Genomic DNA, 24,477 nt, shown 5'->3' on the forward strand with positions numbered 1-24,477 from the left:
CAGAAACATTTTCCTAAAGACAGGGGAGGGAGAAAATGGTATTCCTGGCCTCTCCCATTCCCGGGTAATAATCTCTGTGGCACGGTCTGGCACTGGAAACACCCCCAGGAGAGGGAACATCAAAGGATCTATTTAATTTACTAGATTGTTTTAGGGTTGACAACGACAGGCGTATCAGAGTCGTCCAAGGTAGCTAAAACATCCTTTAACAAAACATGGAGGTGCTCAAGCTTGAATCTGAAGGAAACCACTTCAGCATCAGAAGAAGGAATTACACTATCTGAATCTGAGATTTCACTGTCAGAGGATACCGAAGTATCCTCCTCTTCCGACTTATGGGAAAGAGCAACCTAGTTAGCCTGAGTCAGATCAGATACCTTACAGTCTGTTTTAAAAATCTTCCTCTTATGCTTCCCTTGTAGCATAGGGATGGCCGCTAGTGCCTCAGATACCGCTGAGGAAACCTGGGCCGCAATTTCAGCTTTCAAAAACACTCCATCAGGAGATAGTGAGGAAGCGCAGGGCACTGCGTGAGACAATGGCACAGTTTGGGACACTTGTGGAGAAGGCTGTTGCATAGCCTGAACAGCATCCACTTGAGAAAATGAGAGGAAGCCGCTCCTCACAGAGTCCTGTGAATGAAAGGATGAACAGAGTAAGCCTACTCTGGCATACTGTAGAAGGGCAGAAAAATTTGTCAGGTAAACGCAGTGAGGCTAACCCCACAAGTTCCTAACTGCTTTAAAGCTACCACAGCCCAACGGAAGAGACCAACGTGGAATACAGCTAAACCCAGCTTGACAGGGAAGGTCAGAGCAAACCTGCTCAGGCTTCCAAAATAATAAAATCTTGATAAAAGAATCTTGTACAGACACCTAAACTTCCCCTCCTCCTTGCACCTAAGGCAAAGAGAATGACTGGGGGTTGTGGGAAGAGAAGTGATACTTAACAGCTTTGCTGTGGTGCTCTTTGCCTCCTCCTGCTGGCCAGGAGTGATATTCCTAACAGTAATTGATGATCCGTGGACTCACCGTGTCTTAAGAAAGAAATTGTGTTTATATCCACTGGCTGAGAAAGACTGGAATGTATTGTGCAATTCTGCAATATCTGACTGTACCGCATGTTACACAGCAATTGTTTTAACAGTTAGATCACTTATAATTGGCCACTGTAAAGAAAATAAACACATTCAAGAGGCTTTCAAAGTATGTCAATTGGCTGCAAAATGTTTGCTAACAAATTGTCTGTTTAATTTACTTTAACATTTATTTTTCATGCAGATTTTTTGCAATACAGTTCTTAATAGCTGGTATATATTTTGCATTTATAAAAATTACTTTAAATGTATCTTTAGAGGGACATTATTTAAAAATAGCCATTATTTTTTTGGTGTATAAAGCTTTCAGTGTATAATTTTTTTGCCATATACATGCATTAGCTATTTTTCTGCTAATGCTGCTAAAAATGAGATAGAAGACTGAAGTGCTTTCACTGTATATGAATACGGACGTAGTAGACACTAGTTAGAAAGATAGTGCTTTATCCTCACTCCCTAACTAGCGTGCTTATAGGGAGGAAGTCACTATCTGACAACCTCTGGACTCAGACATAAATCTTACACACAGATCTGTAAAACGTATAATGTCCCTTTTAATGCAATCTTTCGTTCATGTTTCTGTAGCAGATATAACTCTATAACATATGTTAATTTCTGGTTACAAGACTTGACAGCTTAATGGGACAGTTTACTCAAAAATTGTATCCCCTTTAATTTGTTCCCAATGATCCACTTTACCTGCTAGAGTATTAAATTGTTTACAAGTATTACCATTACCCTTATATTGGCATTTACAATAGTTTAGTTAGCCTGTGGTATCCCCATTCTAAAAGATTTTGGCCTCAAGGCCAAGCTGTGTTAACACAGCCAGTAGAAGAAATTACACTCCCAGTGGGTTATAGAAGAGATAATAATAATAAAATGTTAATTTTCCATTGTTCTCTCCAAGTATTGGTGATTGGTTTATGGACAGATATAAGATAAAGAAGCAGGTATATGTACACACTCTGATAAAGTAATGAGATCTGATTATACCTACAAGCTCAACCCATTTTATTAGGTTGCGGCTTCAAAACACAAAATCAGCTCATTCATATACACAAATAAGCCTTAAAAAGCAAATCTCATACATTTTATACTCTGCAGCTGGTAAAAAAAAAAAGTAAGTGGAAACACATTAAGGGAAACACAATTTTATAATATACTGTCCCTTTAAGTTTACAGTAAAGTAAAAATTAAACATCCATGATTCGGTTATACCATGGAATTGTAAAATAGTTTCCACTTTACTTCTATTATCCCAGTTTTTTACAGTCTTGTGCACCATTGGAGGTGCACAAGCATGTGCAAAAACAGAATTTATGTTTACCTGATAAATTACTTTCTCCAACGGTGTGTCCGGTCCACGGCGTCATCCTTACTTGTGGGATATTCTCTTCCCCAACAGGAAATGGCAAAGAGCCCAGCAAAGCTGGTCACATGATCCCTCCTAGGCTCCGCCTACCCCAGTCATTCGACCGACGTTAAGGAGGAATATTTGCATAGGAGAAACCATATGATACCGTGGTGACTGTAGTTAAAGAAAATAAATTATCAGACCTGATTAAAAAACCAGGGCGGGCCGTGGACCGGACACACCGTTGGAGAAAGTAATTTATCAGGTAAACATAAATTCTGTTTTCTCCAACATAGGTGTGTCCGGTCCATGGCGTCATCCTTACTTGTGGGAACCAATACCAAAGCTTTAGGACACGGATGAAGGGAGGGAGCAAATCAGGTCACCTAAATGGAAGGCACCACGGCTTGCAAAACCTTTCTCCCAAAAAATAGCCTCAGAAGAAGCAAAAGTATCAAACTTGTAAAATTTAGTAAAAGTGTGCAGTGAAGACCAAGTCGCTGCCCTACATATCTGATCAACAGAAGCCTCGTTCTTGAAGGCCCATGTGGAAGCCACAGCCCTAGTGGAATGAGCTGTGATTCTTTCAGGAGGCTGCCGTCCGGCAGTCTCGTAAGCCAATGTGATGATGCTTTTAATCCAAAAAGAGAGAGAGGTAGAAGTTGCTTTTTTTTACCTCTCCTGTTACCAGAATAAACAACAAACAAGGAAGATGTTTGTCTAAAATCCTTTGTAGCATCTAAATAGAATTTTAGAGCGCGAACAACATCCAAATTGTGCAACAAACGTTCCTTCTTCGAAACTGGTTTCGGACACAAAGAAGGCACGACTATCTCCTGGTTAATGTTTTTGTTAGAAACAACTTTTGGAAGAAAACCAGGTTTAGTACGTAAAACCACCTTATCTGCATGGAACACCAGATAAGGAGGAGAACACTGCAGAGCAGATAATTCTGAAACTCTTCTAGCAGAAGAAATTGCAGCCAAAAACAAAACTTTCCAAGATAATAACTTAATATCAACGGAATGTAAGGGTTCAAACGGAACCCCCTGAAGAACTGAAAAAACTAAGTTGAGACTCCAAGGAGGAGTCAAAGGTTTGTAAACAGGCTTGATTCTAACCAGAGCCTGAACAAAGGCTTGAACATCTGGCACAGCTGCCAGCTTTTTGTGAAGTAACACAGACAAGGCAGAAATCTGTCCCTTCAAGGAACTTGCAGATAATCCTTTCTCCAATCCTTCTTGAAGAAAGGATAGAATCCTAGGAATCTTTACCTTGTCCCAAGGGAATCCTTCAGATTCACACCAACAGATATATTTTTTCCATATTTTGTGGTAAATTTTTCTAGTTACAGGCTTTCTGGCCTGAACAAGAGTATCAATAACAGAATCTGAGAACCCTTCGCTTTGATAAGATCAAGCGTTCAATCTCCAAGCAGTCAGCTGGAGTAGGACCAGATTCGGATGTTCGAACGGACCTTGAACAAGAAGGTCTCGTCTCAAAGGTAGCTTCCATGGTGGAGCCGATGACATATTCACCAGATCTGCCTACCAAGTCCTGCGTGGCCACGCAGGAGCTATCAAGATCACCAACGCCCTCTCCTGATTGATCCTGGCTACCAGCCTGGGGATGAGAGGAAACGGCGGGAATACATAAGCTAGGTTGAAGGTCCAAGGTGCTACTAGTGCATCTACTAGAGTCGCCTTGGGATCCCTGGATCTGGACCCGTAGCAAGGAACCTTGAAGTTCTGACGAGAGGCCATCAGATCCATGTCTGGAATGCCCCACAGTTGAGTGATTTGGGCAAAGATTTCCGGATGGAGTTCCCACTCCCCCGGATGAAATGTCTGACGACTCAGAAAATCCGCTTCCCAATTTTCCACTCCTGGGATGTGGATTGCAGACAGGTGGCAGGAGCAAGTCTCCGCCCATTGAATGATTTTGGTCACTTCTTCCATCGCCAGGGAACTCCTTGTTCCCCCCTGATGGTTGATGTACGCAACAGTCGTCATGTTGTCTGATTGAAACCGTATGAACATGGCCCTCGCTAGCTGAGGCCAAGCCTTGAGAGCATTGAATATCGCTCTCAGTTCCAGAATATTTATCGGTAGAAGAGATTCTTCCCGAGACCAAAGACCCTGAGCTTTCAGGGATCCCCAGACCGCGCCCCAGCCCATCAGACTGGCGTCGGACGTGACAATGACCCACTCTGGTCTGCGGGAGGTCACCCCTTGTGACAGGTTGTCCAGGGACAGCCACCAACGGAGTGAGTCTCTGGTCCTCTGATTTACTTGTATCTTCGGAGACAAGTCTGTATAGTCCCCATTCCACTGACTGAGCATACACAGTTGTAATGGTCTTAGATGAATGCGCGCAAAAGGAACTATGTCCATTGCCGCTACCATCAAACCTATCACTTCCATGCACTGCGCTATGGAAGGAAGAGGAACGGAATGAAGTATCCGACAAGAGTTTAGAAGTTTTGTTTTTCTGGTCTCTGTCAGAAAAATCCTCATTTCTAAGGAGTCTATTATTGTTCCCAAGAAGGGAACTCTTGTCGACGGAGATAGAGAACTCTTTTCCACGTTCACTTTCCATCCGTGAGATCTGAGAAAGGCCAGGACTATGTCCGTGTGAGCCTTTGCTTGAGGAAGGGACGACGCTTGAATCAGAATGTCGTCCAAGTAAGGTACTACAACAATGCCCCTTGGTCTTAGCACCGCCAGAAGGGACCCTAGTACCTTTGTGAAAATCCTTGGAGCAGTGGCTAATCCGAAAGGAAGCGCCACGAACTGGTAATGCTTGTCCAGGAATGCGAACCTTAGGAACCGATGATGTTCCTTGTGGACAGGAATATGTAGATACGCATCCTTTAAATCCACCGTGGTCAAGAATTGACCTTCCTGGATGGAAGGATTGTTCGAATGGTTTCCATTTTGGACGATGGAACCTTGAGAAACTTGTTTAGGATCTTGAGATCTAAGATTGGTCTGAACGTTCCCTCTTTTTTGGGAACTACGAACAGATTGGAGTAGAACCCCATCCCTCGTTCCTTTAATGGAACAGGATGAATCACTTCCAGAAGATAACCTTGGGAGACTATTTCTAGCGCCCAAGGATCCAGAACATCTCTTGCCCAAGCCTGAGTGAAGAGAGAGAGTCCGCCCCCCACCAAATCCGGTCCCGGAACGGGGGCCCGCATCTCATGCTGTCTTGGGAGCAGTGGCAGGTTTCTTGGCCTGCTTTCCTTTGTTCCAGCCTTGCATTGGTCTCCAGGCTGGATTGGCTTGAGAAGTATTACCCTCCTGCTTAGAGGACGTAGCACTTGGGGCTGGTCCGTTTCTGCGAAAGGGACGAAAATTAGGTTTATTTTTGGCCTTGAAAGACCTATTCTGAGGAAGGGCGTGGCCCTTGCCCCCAGTGATATCAGAGATAATCTCTTTCAAGTCAGGGCCAAACAGTGTTTTCCCCTTGAAAGGAATGTCAAACAATTTGTTCTTGGAAGACGCATCCGCTGACCAAGATTTTAACCAAAGCGCTCTGCGCGCCACAATAGCAAACCCAGAATTTTTCGCCGCTAACCTAGCCAATTGCAAGGTGGCGTCTAGGGTGAAAGAATTAGCCAATATAAGAGCACGAATTCTGTCCATAATCTCCTCATAAGAAGAAGAATTACTAATAATCGCCTTTTCTAGCTCATCGAACCAGAAACACGCGGCTGTAGTGACAGGGACAATGCATGCAATTGGTTGTAGAAGGAAACCTTGCTGAACAAACATCTTTTTTAGCAAACCTTCTAATTTTTTATCCATAGGATCTTGGAAAGCACAACTATCTTCAATGGGTATAGTGGTACGCTTGTTTAGAGTAGAAACCGCCCCCTCGACCTTGGGGACTGTCTGCCATAAGTCCTTTCTGGGGTCGACTATAGGAAACAATTTTTTAAATATGGGGGGAGGTACGAAAGGTATACCGGGCCTGTCCCATTCTTTATTAACAAAGTACGCCACCCGCTTGAGTATAGGAAAAGCTTCGGGGGGCCCCGGGGCCTCTAGGAACTTGTCCATTTTACATAGTGTTTCTGGAATGACCAGATAATCACAATCATCCAAATTGGATAACACCTCCTTAAGCAGAGCGCGGAGATGTTCCAACTTAAATTTAAAAGTAATCACATCAGGTTCAGCTTGTTGAGAAATTTTCCCTGAATCTGAAATTTCTCCCTCAGACAAAACCTCCCTGGCCCCCTCAGACTGGTGTAGGGGCCCTTCAGAAACAATATCATCAGCGTTCTCATGCTCTTCAGTATTTTCTAAAACAGAGCAGTCGCGCTTTCGCTGATAAGTGGGCATATTGGCTAAAATGTTTTTGATAGAATTATCCATTACAGCCATTAATTGTTGCATAGTAAGGAGTATTGGCGCGCTAGATGTACTAGGGGCCTCCTGTATGGGCAAGACTGGTGTAGACGAAGGAGGGGATGATGCAGTACCATGCTTACTCCCCTCACTTGAGGAATCATCTTGGGCATCATTTTTACTAAAATTTTTTATGACATAAATCACATCTATTTAAATGAGAAGGAACCTTGGCTTCCCCACAGTCAGAACACAATCTATCTGGTAGTTCAGACATGTTAAACAGGCATAAACTTGATAACAAAGCACAAAAAACGTTTTAAAATAAAACCGTTACTGTCACTTTAAATTTTAAACTGAACACACTTTATTACTGCAATCGCGAAAAAGTATGAAGGAATTGTTCAAAATTCACCAAAATTTCACCACAGTGTCTTAAAGCCTTAAAAGTATTGCACACCAAATTTGGAAGCTTTAACCCTTAAAATAACGGAACCGGAGCCGTTTTTATATTTAACCCCTTTACAGTCCCTGGAATCTGCTTTGCTGAGACCCAACCAAGCCCAAAGGGGAATACGATACCAAATGATGCCTTCAGAAAGACTTTTCTATGTATCAGAGCTCCACACACATGCAGCTGCATGTCATGCTGTTCTCAAAAACAAGTGCGCCATACCGGCGCGAAAATGAGGCTCTGACTATGATTAGGGAAAGCCCCTATAGAATAAAGTGTCTAAAACAGTGCCTGCCGATATTATTTTACAAAAAATACCCAGATTAAATGATTCCTCAAGGCTAAATATGTGTAAATATGATCGATTTAGCCCAGAAAATGCCTACAGTCTTAATAAGCCCTTGTGAAGCCCTTATTTACTGTCTGAATAAAAATGGCTTACCGGATCCCATAGGGAAAATGACAGCTTCCAGCATTACATCGTCTTGTTAGAATGTGTCATACCTCAAGCAGCAAAAGACTGCTCACTGTTCCCCCAACTGAAGTTAATTCCTCTCAACAGTCCTGTGTGGAACAGCCATGGATTTTAGTAACGGTTGCTAAAATCATTTTCCTCATACAAACAGAAATCTTCATCTCTTTTCTGTTTCAGAGTAAATAGTACATACCAGCACTATTTTAAAATAACAAACTCTTGATTGAATAATAAAAACTACAGTTAAACACTAAAAAACTCTAAGCCATCTCCGTGGAGATGTTGCCTGTACAACGGCAAAGAGAATGACTGGGGTAGGCGGAGCCTAGGAGGGATCATGTGACCAGCTTTGCTGGGCTCTTTGCCATTTCCTGTTGGGGAAGAGAATATCCCACAAGTAAGGATGACGCCGTGGACCGGACACACCTATGTTGGAGAAAGTTCAGTTTATACGTATAGTCTGTGGACATGGAAATAAAAGGAAACTAATATGTCAGAAAAAAATCTACTGTAATGTATTTTTATTATGCAATTCATCTCCATTAAATACTTCTTTCAAGCAATAGAATTTTGTCAGTATTTTTTTTTGTTTTCCTTCAATTTTGTTGGTGCACTCATTCGGATATTCGTTTTGCTTTTCAAATATCTGACTTTCGGTACAAATGTACAAGGCCAGGGCTCTGGCAAGATGAAGAAGGAATTTCCTTGAATAATCGTAACGAAAATTTAGTTTCAAATAAAATGTTCTGCACATGTCTTTTTGTATATAAAATAGCTTTTTTTATCGCTTGAAAGAAGCATTAAATGCAGATGGATTTTTCAGGGTATGGCTGAGTGGCATTGGATATCACAATTTAATATCTCATTTAGCTAATATCTACTATGAATTGATTTGGCTGCACTGTGAATGACAATTAAGTGGGTGGTATCGACCCCCGTTTTTATTCTGAAACACAGATTTGTAGTACAAAGAAATAGACACTTGTAAACTCTGGATGTCTCAATTATCCACTTCAAAGGAAGCCTGTATAAGTAGTTTTCCTATCTGAAGGAGTAGTCACTCAGTCTGAAGTGATCTTTGAAGCTAGCTGAATCTCAGAGGATGTAGCTCTTATCTAGGTGTTAAATAGTCAAATACACAAAGCTCAGATGTACGTCTCAATGGAAAATAGCAGGAGAAAACAGAGAAACATCTTTAACCCTGTGAGTGCTGAAAGCATATAAGAATTTACATATTGGTTTTAAAAGGAGAAGTTAGAATTTCATATAAAATAAAATTGTGCAATTTTCAAATATTCAATATCTGCCTCAGACTGTCCAAATAATATGTATAAAAAAATGGATATGAGATTACTTTTGGTAAATATATTATAGTGGATAAGTATCTATGGTGAATTTGGAAGGTTCTAAAATATTTTTTTTTAAATAATTTTTTCCTTGTTTTTCAGAAATAAGCCTTACTGGGAGGAACCTGATGTGAAGACAAGGTTTCTAAATAAGATACTATAAGTTAACATATAAATGCATCATAGATTTTGAGCCAATGTCTTAAACACTGTTGAGACATGTATTAATAAACAACAATATTGTTATTGTTAGCCTGATGAAACAGTGTGTTACACTGAGAAACGCGTTGCTGTTTTTACTATTTTAATAAACTTTTAAGTTTTATCCACTTCCTCATCTGCTGCCGACTTTTTAATCACCTTATTGGATAACCTTTTTGGAGCTGTTATAGTCATTATTTTAGCTGTTTGATCTGTGGGACTGATCACTGCTGGACTCATCACTGCTGACTGACCCCTGTTTGAGGTATCTCTGGACTCTCCCTGGTGAGACGAGGATCCGCCCTTGTGATATCATCTATTGGTCTACCGGACAACGAGTGGTTCCGGACTGCTGGTATTGCACATCTGTGCTTTACATCTCGTGAGTAGGATTCTTATGTCATCTTTGCCTGATTTAAAAGTTACCATATGATCTGCACCATGTGGCACCCTCTATTCTGATTTGTCTAGATTCCTTTTACTTGTGTCGTGGCGTGACACCCTAGAGGAGCGGCCCATCTATCTGAAGACACATCTTCTGGGACTATTCATCACTGTTACTAAGGACTATTCTACCATATGTCATCACTCATTGGATTGATAGTTTGTATATCATAGATCATATATATTGTATATATTGCCCCAATTGTCATTTATAGTTCTGTATATCTTACTTATTTACAAGTGCCTGTCTTCTTACTCCTAGGTGCCTCTTATAAGTACTGTAGTGACATCAGTTGTCAATAGAGTACTAGTTATCTACCAAAACATGAAATGTATTACAAACAAAGGCCTAGTTTGGAAACTGGTGGTAACAGAAAAAATCTCCAAAGACTTTAATGGAGAGAATTGTTTTTTTACCACAGGTTTCCAAACTTTACCACCTCAACGGAAACAAGGCCTAACAAACTATTCTGTGGTTATACAGCCCTTGATTAGACTTTGCACTAGAACATGCCAACCTGATGAAGCATTTTTTCTCTTCCCTTTTCATGTTACTTTTTAATATACTTTACATATGTCCAGACTAAATATCCAAATTAAGTTTTAGTGCCATATGGATATTTGTTTACTTACCACACCAGCCACACATTGACCATATTTTTATTTTTTTATTTTAATACAGCCAAATTGTACCATATGAAAAAAGTGTGTGCTCTCGCTTCTCCTCTTAAGTAGCTTGATGTCTATCTAAAGCAGAGGTGCGAGATGGACTTTGCTATGTTTCTAAATAAATAACCTCTAGCAGTTTTTGAGCCATGCTACATTATTGCCCTTCAGTGTATTGCTAGCTACATTTTTAGAGCCTTTATCTCCTCTTTTTTTTTTTAAAGAACACCAACCTTTCCTCTTCAAACTCCTTCCCAAAAAGGATATTGTCCCTGAATGTTGCATTTAGAATCCATGCCTGCTGAGCAACATAACCAAAAGTACCACTGACAGCAACACTGCCCTCCAGCAAAGTCATCTGCAACAGACAAAACAGTGGGATCCATTACAGCTAGTAGTATATTGTTGACTAGATAAGAGAACAGTCCAACTGAAAGCAAATGTTTAAAAAGGGACATGAAACCCAATTTTTTTTCTTCCATGATTCAGAAAGAGCATCAAAAACAAAATTTATGCTTACCTGATAAATTTCTCTCTTTCCGGACATGGAGAATCCACGTCATTCCAATTACTAGTGGGATATTCAACTCCTGGCCAGCAGGAGGAGGCAAAGAGCACTCTATTATTATTATAATTTATTTATTGAGCGCCATCATATTCCGCAGCGCTGTCCATGCATACAGTTCATCTAAATAAAACAATAATATAAAACTTCTAAGACTAAGATTCAGGACAGAATATACAAACACATACAGGAGGAATCGAGGGCCCTATTCCTGTTGGAACTTACCAAAGCTGTTAAGTTTAACTTCCCTTACCCATAATCCCCAGTCATTCAGCCGAAGGAAATTTAAAAACGAAGAAACAAGGGTATAGAGGGTGCCTGAGGTTTACTCAAAAAAACTGCCGAATTATAATTAATAGAGGGCGGGGTCGTGGACTCTCCATGTCCGGAAAGAAATTCATCAGTTAAGCATAAATTTTGTTTTCTTTCCTATGACATGGAGAGTCCACAACGTCATTCCAATTACTAGTGGGAACCAATACCCAAGCTAGAGGACACGGAATGAAAAGGGAGGGAGAACAAGGCAGCAGGACCTAAACAGAAGGCACCACCAATTGAAGAACCAAAGGAAGCCTCAGCCGAGGCAAAAGAATCAAATTTGTAGAATAAGGAAAAAGCATGCAAAGAGGATCATGTAGCCGCCTTGCAAATCTGTTCCACAGACAGAAGCTTCATTTTTGAAAGCCCAAGAACAGGAGACAGCGCTAGTGGAATGAGCTGTAATTCTCTCAGGAGGTTGCTGCCCAGCAGTCTCATAAGCCAAACAAAAAAACTTCTTAACCAGAGGGAAAGAGTAGTAGAAGTGGCCTTCTGACCCTTACACTTTCCAGAGAAAAAAACGCAAACAGTTTAGTAGCTTTTAGGTAAAACTTTAGAGCATGCACAACATCCAAGTTATTCAAAAGACGTTCCTTATGAGAAGAAGGATTAGGACAAAAAGAAGGAACAACAATTTCCTGATTAATGTACTGATCCGATACCACCTTAGGCAGAAACCCTGATTTAGTACAAAGGACCGCCTTATCTGCATGAAAAATAAAGAAAAGGGAAACACACTGCAAGTCAAGAGCTTGCAAACTCTGCAAACAGACAAAAAGCAAGTAGAAACAAAAAACTGTCCATGATAACCATATCAACCGAATGCATAGGCTCAAACGGAGCCTGTTGCAAAACTTAGGAACCAGGTTAAGACTCCAGGTAGGAGCAACAGGTTCAAACACAGGCTTGAACAAAAGATTGAACATCTGGCAGATCTGCCAAAGGATAGATAGAGCAAAAATCTGACCTTTCAGAGTACTGACTGACAAACCCTTCTTCAGGCGCTCCTGAAGAAAAGACAGAATGCAAGGAAAAACTCACCCAACTCCATGAGAAAACCCTTTGATTCACACCAATACAGGTATTTACGCCATACCAAATGGTAAATCTTAAGAGAAACAGGCTTACAAGCCTGAAGCATAGAATCAAAGACTCTCAGAAAGACCACGCCTAGGCAAAACTAGGCATTGAATCTCCAAACAGTCAGCTTCAGAGAATCTAGATTTGAAAGGAAGGGACCCCAAAATTGAAGATACTTCCTCAGAAGAAACCTCCAAAGAGAAAGAGATGACATCTTCACCCAATCCATGAAGCAGATCCTGTGAGGCCAGGCAGGAGCTAATAGAATCACAGACGTCCTTTTCTGATAGATACAAGCTATTATTCGAGGAAAGAAAGCAAACGGAGGAAACAAGATGCTAGATCGAAGGCCCATGGAACCGCTAGAGCATCTATCCGAACTGCTTCAGGATCTCTAGATCCTGACCCACATCTAGAAATCTTAGCATTTGGACGAAAACTACATCAGATACCACTCCAGAACCCCCCACCTAAAGGGTTATCCTTGAAAAACATCCGGCTGGAGAGTCCACTCTCCAGGATGAAAGGTCTACCTGCTCAGAAAATCCGCCTCCCAGAAAACCACTCCTGGGATGTAGATGGCAGAGAGGAGACAATCTCAGGACTCCGCCCACTGGAAAATTAGAGACACCTCCTTCACACTAAAGAACTCCGAGTTCCTCCCTGGTTGTTGATGTATGCCACTGAGGAAATGAAGTCCGATAGGAATCTGATAAATCAGAACAAGTTATAGAGGTCAAGATATCAGAACGATGTAGATAGAACTTAACTCTAGGAAGAGTAAAGTGAGGATATTTGAGGGACTTGCATTAGAACAGCACATAGCCACAGTTGGAATTGAACTCTTGTCCAGTTGTTAAGGAAACTAAGTACACCACAAAGTCTTCGTGGGACAAGACTGAAAACAAAAGGTCCTGAGCTCTTAAAGAGCCCCAACGGCTTCCTAGCCCAAAAGCTAGCATCCATGGTCACAATCTTCCACAATGGTCCCAGTTAACAAGTGCCCTGGGACAGATGGTCCAGGGAGATCCAACAGGACCAAGAGTCTCCCATCTGAGAGGGGATCAAAAGATCACCAATCCATAGTCTGAGCAAACAAAACTGTAGAGGTCTGAGATGGAAGCGGGCAAAAGGAATAAATATCTAATGATTCACATCAGTACAATTACTTGCAAACACAGAGCCACTGATGGACGTACAGAGGACTGAAGTGAAAAAAACAAAGAAAAAGCTTAGAATTATTGATCTCCTATAGGAGTCTTCATGGAGATCAAGACAATATCCTCCCCAGGAAAACATACCCTGGAGTAGGGAACCCATGGCTTCCCTCCAGATTCACCTTCCACCCGAAAAGAGGAGAATCTATTAAGAAAAAAAACCCTTTTGCTGTAACCCGTGTTGGAACCTGCCTGCAATATGGAGCAGGAAGTGAAGGGGCCACCCAATAACGTTCTCTGGTAGACAGAGTCTCTGCTCAACAGAGAATCCAAATGGATATTGATCATTGAAAAGGTGGCGACTGAACCAAATATCGTCCAGGTACGGGAGCCACTGCAATTCCCAGAAAGTTGTTTACTGGCCAAAAGAGCCAGTAGAACCCTAGAAAAATTTTGAGGAGCAGTGGTAAAGCCTAAAGGGTGGGCTGCAGATAAAAAATTTGCCCAGAAAGGGCAAACCGCAGAATTGTAAATGTTCCTTAAAGTGAATGTCAATTTTTATTCTAAAGTGCCCGGTTTTTAAAAATTCGATTAAAAACAGGGGCCCTTAAATTCAACAAAATTTACATTTCACTCCTGTTGTGAAAAAAAAAAAACTTACCTTTTAATCTTCACAGCAGCTCCAGCTTCTTCCGGTCATTGCAAGCCATTTCTGACGTCAGAAATGATGGATAGGTCATCCTCCTCCAATCACAGCTCCCCCCCCCCCCCCCGGGAATCAGTGTCTGAGTCAACGCTTTGATTGGAGGACGCCGGATTCCTCATTTTAGACCCAGGAAGAGGCTTTGCAACGGGTGGAGGAAGCTGGAGCTGCTGTGAAGATTAAAAGATACGTTTTTTTCACAACAGGAGTGAAATGTGAATTTTGATTAAAGTGCCCCTGTTTTTAATCGAATTTTTAAAAACCGGGCACTTTAGCATCAAAATTGACATTCACTTTAAGAAGCTCAAGGAGAGAAAACTGACAATCACTCCTAGAGAGGCGAAATCCTGCACACTGCTTAAGAAAGCCTTTCTCCTTATGCGGTCTTCAGATAGCCTTCATAAGAGAAATCTGAGGAAAGACAAGATGTAAATCCTATATCGTATCCCTGGGGGACCACAGCCTAAGGATCTAAGACATCGCGACTCCATGAAAAAAGGAAAGCCTGTCCTCCAACTGATCTAAGACTGGTATCAGAGGCGTACTTCATGTTGATATGGATCAGAAGAAATCTTCCTGGATTTATTACCCTTGATCCAAAGATGGATAGATTTCCATGAGGTCTTGGCTTGCTCTGACTTGAAGAGAAGCATTTCCGTCCCTTGAAATGGCTAAAGGAAAAAGTCTGATGACCTCTAGGGCTAATCTCTTATACCCTAAGGCAGAAAAAAAAAAGAATTATTTCTCCACCTGGAACCTAGAGAACAAATGCTTGTAACCTAGGCCCCAAGAGGAAAATCATCCCCAGCAGACCAACAACCCTATAGATGCAATACAAGCCATCCTCCATAGGGAAAAAAGGAATACTAAAATAAAGTCCATTCACCACATTAAAAAAAAAAAAACAGAAGACTAGGGACAAAAAAAGTAATTATAAAAATGATCTAAAGAAATATTCTAAATTTGTATTCCTATATCAAAAAAATAGAAATATTATAATGGTGATACAAGAGATAGCAAGTATCACTGAAAAATGAGAAAAACATTAAAGAAGCCCTTACAATTAAATAAGGCAACAAACATTCATCTCAGAATGAGTGAGGATATTATACAGAGTTCCAGAAAATAAGGAAAACATTTCTAGGAAAAAGAACATGCAACTCCTGTATGCTATAGTACTTCAGACTGCCGTAGTATGCCCATACAGAGTAATAGATGAAGAAATCTCTCTCATATCCCCATAGGGTCTGGAACTCAAATCTCTCCTGTATATCTCAAGGACTATCCCTGAGAACCCGGAAAGATATCATAAAATAATGAAGACATATTATGAACATAGAAAGGTCTTAATGATACTCTGTTTCCCCATAACTGTGCAGAAGGCTCCTTCTACGAAAGAGAATGAAAGCATACAAGTAAAAGACAAAAATGATCCTTTCGGAGACCCATAAAAATTATGTATATTACATAAAATAAGTACATGAATTTCTCAATATAGAAATGAGAATGTAATTACAATGAAGAAAACACCAGATGGCAGCCATCACTAAGAGAACACAGTCTCCAAGAGAGTAATAACCAAAACAAATATGTATATATGTAGGGACAAATGAATACAAGTTAAGCCCTTACAGAAAAAAAAAAAACTACATCTTCACCTGTGATTTAACCTGACCTGATTCAGGCAAAAACTCAGATATCTGCAGCCTAGATCGCAACTTAAAGTACAAAGGGAGGATCCGCTGAGAAACGAAAGTAAAGTAGGGAAAACCTAGCACATAGCCACCTCTTTTAGAACAGATAACATAGCACTATACTCCATGCCATCACTTTATAACAGATCTTACTTACAAATAGCTGTGAATCGCATCAGCACTGCGCAATTATCCATGCCATCGCTATGTAAGAGATTATACATGCAAACAGCTGCGGATCGCATCAGCATTGCGCTATACTGCATTGTGAAATAAAACATGGCGACGCTATAGTAACTGCCCACAATGGCGGAAATTCTAAAAGGCATACTAGCAAAAATCAGAGTACGCCAAAACAAACCTCATGAATTGGCAATCTGACCAAATACTCCCCAGCACGCGAAATGGTCTCACTACCATGATCGCAAAAGGGATGACCAGTATAACTGTCTGGGACTCCTCAACGCCCTAGCAATTTTAGCTGCGCCAAAACGTAAGTGCACAAAAAAAGCAACTACAGAAATCCCCATTTTATTCAGAGGAAAACAACACAGACAAAAACATCACAGTAAAAACAGTATTACTGTGAACTAACAAGCTTATAAATAAAGTGCCCATCATAAGCACCACACGGTCCGTAAAAATGGAGATTCCAGGGATAGAAAGAGTGAAAGAAGTATCTCACTGATACCCTATCTCACCCACCATAAACCAGGCACCTATTATTAAAATAGGTAATGGAGGCAGCAACTTCCCTGTCTCTGGATCAAAAAACCCAGATACTTGCTCAGCCGCAATATGTCTAAATCTTAACAGACATATATGGAAGGAAGAAGGTCCCACCAGGTTCCTGAATATCCCAGTCCTTGTCCATGATATCTCTCTGTGAAATATAAATTAAAGGACTTGCCCTCCAGGGTCTTCAGCTGTTGAACAGTCACAACACAATCAGGTGTGTCAACCTCATCTGCTCGCTGACAGGGACCGGAAGAGAAATATAATACAGAGTAACCAACCCTGGTTTACTATAAAAGGGGTATCAAAGAGTTAGAAGTAAAGCAAAGACTACCTCGCCGCCTTCAAACTGCTAAAAGCCACCGCTACTTTTACTCAAGAGATTGACATAGACACAGCTAGACCCCAATCCCTGCTTGCAGGGAAAAGAACCCGTTAAATGATTAAATATCTTCAGACACCAACTTCACACATCCTCCATTGACAGAGGCAAAAAGAATGACTGGGGATTATGGGTAAGGGAAGTTACACTTAACAGCGTTGCTGGGGTGCTCTTTGCCTCCTCCTGCTGGCCAGGAGTTGAATATCCCATTAGTAATTGGAATGACGTTGTGGACTCTCCATGTCATAGGAAAGAAATTAACATCTTTCTAATTTACTTCTATTATTAAATTTGCTTCATTATTTCGGGTAAACCTTTGTTAAAGGAGCAGCAATGTACTACAAGGAGCTAGCTGAGCCAATGACAAAAGGCATTTATATGAAGCCGCCAATTAGCAGTTGGCTCCAAGTAGTACATTGCTGCTCCTGAGCCTACTGAGGTATTCTGTTAAACAAAGGATACCAAGAGAATAAAGTAAACTAGATAATAGAAGTAATTTGGAAAGTTGTTTAAAATTTGGGGCTTCATGTCCCTTTAAGATGTCTGATCTACTCAGACCTAAATATAATACAGGTACAAATCCCCAAATCCAGAATTTTAAAATCCAAACTTTTAATTAATATTGTTTTAAAAATAAAATGATCAGAAATTACTTTTTGTACCTGCCTGTAAGTCACATAATTTTCTACCGGTGTTTTTTTTTTGTGTGTGTGTGTTCTAAAATGCAAATAATAGTTTATATTTATTTAAAATTATAAATATTACCCTTCTGATTACAGTACTGTACTATCGTTCTAAATGTAATATGTATACATAACTATTAAAAATTATATAAAATTACATGTATACGCAGTAGCATGACATGTAAGTACTGCCAGAAATACATTTACATAAGGTATTGTTGTTTATACTTGGTTCCATCTGTCCAAATAATTTTAACGATGCAAATATTGCAAAATCCAAACTATTTTGAAATCCAAACCTTTTCTGGTCCCAAACAGTTTGGATGAATGGTGTACAGTGTTAAAAAATTGCATAGATAACATACCTGGCCAAGGATGGCAGAAATCAATGAGGTTTTCCCACTTCCAACACTGCCACATATTCCAATTAACTTTCCCTGGATGAAGATTGAAAGACAAAGACAGAGAGATTGAGGTTATTGTGTGGCAAAATATTCTGGAAAACCCTACCACATTAACAATTGATTGCACTTAATTGTAAAGAAAACTGATTTTTTAAAACACTATTTTTATAGCAAAATGGAGAACTGAATGTTTAATACTGCATTTGCAAGCATATGTTTCTGCAATAGTGTGTCAATATTAAGTAGAAAAAAACAAAATTTATGCTTACCTGATAAATTTCTTTCTTTTGCGATGTACAGAGTCCACGGATTCATCCTTACTTTTGGGATATTATCCTTCCTAACAGGAAACCACAAGTAAGGAAGAATCCGTGGACTCGGTACATCATGCAAAAGAAAACACAGTGGTCAGCCCAGTATTTTAAAAAACAAATGCATTTGCAAGCATATGTTTCTGCAATAGTGTGTCAATATTAAGTAGAAAAAACAAAATTTATGCTTACCTGATAAATTTCTTTCTTTTGCGATGTACAGAGTCCACGGATTCATCCTTACTTTTGGGATATTATCCTTCCTAACAGGAAACCACAAGTAAGGAAGAATCCGTGGACTCGGTACATCATGCAAAAGAAAACAAAATTTATGCTTACCTGATAAATTTCTTTCTTTTGCAATGTACCGAGTCCACGGATTCATCCTTACTTGTGGCTTCCTGTTAGGAAGGATAATATCCCACAAGGATGAATCCGTGGACTCGGTACATCATGCAAAAGAAAACACAGTGGTCAGCCCAGTATTTTGAAAAACAAATCATAAAATCATACTGACCTTTTCTATATCTAGATCAATGTTGTACAGGGTCCTCTGCAGTCTCACATTTGATAGGTGAATGTCTTTGCACTCTTCATCAGGGCTTAGATGCTCATCACTGTCCAGCAGATGTCCTTTTTGCTCAGCTAGAACTGCCTGTACGCCATCATTCTGTAGGTTAGCTTTCTCTTTCTTCCCCTTAGCACCCTTTTCTTTTTTCAGTTTGGGGGTGGCCTTTGGAGAGCACTGGGTACTGGCATGGGAAGAATCCCACGCCAAGGTTGCATTTTTCAGTTGTATGGTGATGTTAGGGCTGGATGGCTTTCTCTTTACCATGTGAACCTCTTCCATTAGAAATAAACTCTGATAGAAGGTTGTGAGAGAGGTGCAAAGATGAGACAGCAGGTCAGGCCTAGGGCACTCACGAAGCAAAAACATCAGGCTATACAGTGGAAGGAAGCTGCTGCGGAGCAAAAGGTAGCTCATTAGAGTCAACTAACTCCAGGCTGGCAGAGGGCCTGGAACAGCAATGTCACCAACATAATCCCACCCACCAATTCAGAGCGTTGTGCACAACTGACAGCAGCAAAACTACCACAAGGAGAAGCGCCACACCTCTGACTTATTTATAGCTTTCCTCCCTCCCCATAGGTATAATGTAGTGTAGTCTTCTTTGTTGCTAGTTCTGTTTAAGAACATTGTAGTTACACTAACTTTGCACTGCATCAACAGAAAAGATTACAACCTAAAGAGGTTTGTATGGTTTTTTCTTTCATGTGTGCACTAAATCCTTTACCAATTACACACAAGTGGCAACTTTCTTTCTGTACTTCTCTAAACTGCATTGTTCAGGCTCTTCAGGGGGAGCAGATGTTCAACTAGAATAGAATGTTAGTCATTCTTAACACAGCCCACTTGCTGCAACAATTAATTTGGAGCACAGTAGGTAGCAAAGTGGCATAAATCTTAAAACTTTCCAAATATGATGCTGGCTACTATCTTGTTTATACCTCTGTTAACAGCATTTCTAAACTGTGGCATAACAGTCTTCCTCATTTCAAAGTCTTATAAATAAAAGAACTACTATGCCTAAAACTAGCAAGGTATAGACTGGATTTTCTAGAGACAAACAGGTACACATCTTGTGGATCACATGCCTTTTGATAGCTGGTACACTCTGATGGGCCTACATTACCTTCATGGCAGCCCATACGTCCCTCTGCCTCTCCACTGTAACTTTAATTGGCATGACAAAACGCTAGATACATAGACCTAAAGACTGGTTAAGCACAAAAAATATCAGTTTGGAAATATATATATATAAATAAGAAGAAAAAAATCTGGAATTAAAGTATCTGCTTTAACTGTGTTATCTGCATGAGGCCGGCTTCGGAATATGTCAGCCAGAGGATATGCACTCCAAACAAAGAGTAATCTTTTTGGAATGCGCAAGATTCTACAGACCCCAGTACGCGATGCCGGTAATGGTGGAAGCCATGCGGTATAACACAAAGGTTATCATAAAAGGCATGTTGCAACATATACCCAACTGGAACTAAAAGCAAACAGTACATTCACATGGGACAGGCATGAGCCAAACATCATGCAGACAAGAAACAACTAGAGGTAAATTGCTTACCTTAAACCGTTCCATGGAGACAGAAGCCTCTGACAGAGACTTCACAGAGAATGGTGTCACTTTTAGGGCAAAGGTCATGGAGTTGAAGACTGTGACAACTGTGAAAGCCTTTGAAAATGGACAGTATGTGAATTAGTTATGAATGACTCATCATGAGAAACCAAAGTTACATTTTATTGTGCTTTTTCTTTCCTTTAATATGTTTAGTCATCCATTTACCTGCTGCAGTGTATTAAATTGTTTCCAAATAGCTGCTTGTATCCCCACTTAAACTAAAAAAAATCAGTACTTAAAGGGACATAATACCCACATTTTTTCTTTCATGATTTAGAAAGAGAATGCAATTTTAAACATCTTTCTAATTTACTTCTATTATCTAATTTGTTTTATTCTCTTGATATTCTTTGCTGAAAAGCATATCTAGATATGCTCAGTAGCTGCTGATTGGTTGCTGCACATAGAAGCCTTGTGTGATTGGCTCACCATGTGCATTGCTTTTTCTTTAATTAAGGATATCTAAAAAATGAAGCAAAATAAATAATAGAAGTAAATTGTAATGTTGTTTAAATTTCTGTTCTCTATCTGAATCATGAAAGAAAGATTTTGGGTTTAGTGGCCTTTTAAGTACTGTTTGTCGAAAAGCCATGTAAGATGTAAACAAAAAGGTTTAAAAGAAATCACACACATATATACATGATAGATAGAGTATGTGCTCCTTGCAATCTCAGACCATTTCATTGAGTTGTGGTGACAATTAGCAGTAACATCTATTTCATGTACAAAAATAAACCTAAATTGCACCCATTTTACAATCTTCAACAGGTATAGCAAGTCATTGAAAACACATTAAAGGAAAAGCAATAGTCAAGTAAACTGTCCCTTTAAATTCATTTGAGCAGCTAAATGACATACAAATTGAGCTCAAAATAATGATTAAGGTGGATTACCAAAATGCCACAATATTACACACACAAAAAAAAACACCACAGCCTTTATTTTACTGCCAACTGTGCATGAAAAGAGCAAGACAAAGAAAAACGTCCCAAAATTGTAGCAGGTCATGCTCCAAATAAGTATATCTTCCTAAATATTTGAGCTGAATACCATAATGGGCCTTTTTTGTTTTTTGTTTCTATACTCCCCAATTGACTTAAAGGGACACTGAACCAAATTTTTTCTCTCGTGATTCAGATAGAGCATGCGATTTTAAGCAATTTTCCAATTTACTCCTATTATCAATTTTTCTACGTTCTCTTGCTATCGTTATTTGAAAAAGGCTTTTTTTCTTGGTTCAGTACTATGGACAGCACTTGTTTATTGTTGGGTGAATTTATCCACCAATCAGCAAGAACAACCCAGGTTGTTCACCAAAAATGGGCCGGCATCTAAACTTACATTCTTGTTTTTCAAATAAAGATACCAAGAGAATAAAGAAAATTTGATAATAGGAGTAAATTAGAAAGTTGCTTAAAATCTCATGCTCTGAATCACAAAAGAAAAAATTTGGGTTCAGTGTCCCTTTAACATTATACAGTTACAGTGGTAGTAATAGCTTAGCTGCCCAAAAGAAGAAAGGTGGATGAAAAGGAAATAAACAAGGACTGTTAAACAGACTCTTGATTATTTAATCAATATCGAAACTTTTAAAATTTGGTGTGTACAAAGTCAGCTTTTGGAGTGTTGCTCCCTCTTTACACCAAGTAGAGCGTATATATTCTCTGCACTTCACTTTTAACTTTATATGGGAAAAATCATAATTTATGCTTACCTGATAAATTATTTTCTTTATCAGCAGTTTGAGTCCACAAAATCCATTCATAACCTATGTGAAATGCTTCCCCTGGCCACCAGTAGAAAGCAAAGACACCCCAAACAAAGCATTAAATATCCCCTACCCTCTCAGTAGTTCAAGCTGAGGATAAGGAAAAGTAGAGAGAGATAGAAAGGGGCACAGAGGTGCCAAAAGACTGCCGCCACTACATTAATTCAGGGAGGGTTCATGGACTCTCACTGCCAAGAAAGAAAATAATTTATACGGTAAGCATAAATGATGTTTTCTTTCTTATGACAGTGACACAAAATCCATTTATAACCTATAGGAAACCAATACACAAGCTGTGGAGTCCACGAAAATTAGGTAGGGAAAGGTAGGGAGGCAGTCCTAAATATGAGGCACCACTGCTAGAAGAACCTTTCTCCTAAATGAAACCTCTGTTGAGGCGAAGATATTGATGTTGTACAATGTCGTAAAAATATGTAACAAGAACCAAGAAGCAGCCTTACGTATCTGTTCAACTGAAGACTCGTTCTTGAAGGCACAGGAAGAAGACACTGCACAAGTAGAATGTACTGTAATCGGTGATGGAGACTGCTGGCCTGCTTTTGTATACGCCATGCAAATCAAACAGCTGTAGCTTTCTGACCCTTCCGCTTACCAGAAGGCAAGATAAACAAGGAAGATGACAATCGAAACTCCTTGGAAGTATGAAGCTTCTTGATTAATAATGAGAGTAGAGACAACCTTAGGAAAATCCATCCTTGGCTGCAGTACAGCCTTATCCGAATGAAACACTAAAGGCAGTAACCTTGGAGGGCAGATAATTCTGATACTCTAAAAGTAGAGGAAAGGCTAACAGAAACAACTTCCAAGACAGTACTTAATATCAATAGGAAGCATAGGCTCAAACAGAGCCTGTTGAAGAACTCTAAGAACAAGATCAAAGCTCCATGGAGGAGCAGTAGGCTTGAAAACAGGTCCAATTCTAGCAATAGCTTAAACAAACAACTGAACATCTGGCAAACAAGCCAAATTCTAATGAAACAAAAACAGAAAAAACACAGAAATCTGACCTTTAAGAGAACTAGCCGACAGGCACTTCTCTAAACCATCTCGTTGAAACTGAAGGTCCCATGGAGTCTTCACCTTGAACCAAGGTAACCCACAATTTGTCTCACCAAGACATATAAGCCATCCACACCTTGTGGAAAATATGTCATGCGCATCGCCAGAGAACTGCGAGGTCCATCCTCGAAATTGACATAGGTCACCATAATGATAATGTTTGACTAAACATTGAATAGCCAGGTGGAATGCACCAGCTCCAGAAAGTTGATTGGGAGGATCAATTCCTCTGGACGCTAGGAACCATGAGCTTTCAGGGGACTACACACCGCACCTTAGCTTGATAAACTTGCATCTATTGAAAAGATCTCCCAAGAAGGGAGAAACAAGCACATGCCGTGAAGAACAAGTTCCTGAGACAGCAACAAGTCAAATGACTCTCGACTCTGGACCATCAGATATAGTTATTTGGAAAAGGAAAATAAAATGTGTCAAACCACAGGTACTGCTTATATAAGAGATTGAGTACTGGTACTGTAGGCAACTATCAAATATCAAAATATATTCAAAATAAGGAATTAAGCATAATCAAATCAATCAGCAGACATGTTAATGTGCTATATAAGGTATAAAATGTTTAATCACAGATAAACAGATGTTTAACTGATATATAAGAAATAAGTATCTTTGAAGCACTGATAATGCAAACAAGACATTAGATATGTCTATTTTCGAAAAAAACAAGTATGTCTAGGCACTGGTAATGGAAAAACATCAGATAGGTTTCTCCAATATACAAAAAACAAAATGAGTACAGGCGTAGCTCAGAAATATTGCGGGATCGGTTCAAGACCACCGCAATAAAGCGAATATAGCAATAAAGTGAGTCACACTATTTTTTTGTTTCCCAGTCCATATAAAAGTTGTATTTACACTATACTGTAGTCTATTGAGTGTGCAATAGCATTATGTCTAAAAAACAATGTTCATACCTTAATTAAAAAATATATATCTGTGAAACGCAATAAAGTGAAGCGAAATAAAACAAGGTATGCCTGTATGTTTAAG

The 24,477-nt window shown here is 39.8% G+C and overlaps 1 protein-coding gene across 3 annotated transcripts in view; it reads right to left on the reverse strand.

Moving 5' to 3' along the window:
• Positions 1–24,477, reverse strand: part of ABCC5 (ATP binding cassette subfamily C member 5) — a 259,944-nt gene that overhangs the window by 111,941 nt on the left and 123,526 nt on the right. Inside the window, exons 10-13 of one of the 3 annotated variants that reach the window (XM_053710320.1) lie at positions 20,568–20,675; positions 18,947–19,291; positions 18,080–18,151; positions 10,631–10,755 (exon numbers count right to left, since the gene is read on the reverse strand). In XM_053710320.1, coding sequence (XP_053566295.1) covers positions 10,631–10,755; positions 18,080–18,151; positions 18,947–19,291; positions 20,568–20,675 — 650 coding nt within the window. Of the gene's footprint in view, positions 1–10,630; positions 10,756–18,079; positions 18,152–18,946; positions 19,392–20,567; positions 20,676–24,477 lie in introns of those variants that run through there. The other 2 variants (XM_053710322.1, XM_053710321.1) reach the window with 2 other exon arrangements.

This window comes from Bombina bombina, chromosome 4, assembly GCF_027579735.1.
Source record: "Bombina bombina isolate aBomBom1 chromosome 4, aBomBom1.pri, whole genome shotgun sequence".
In the NCBI taxonomy this organism is placed as follows: domain Eukaryota; kingdom Metazoa; phylum Chordata; class Amphibia; order Anura; family Bombinatoridae; genus Bombina; species Bombina bombina.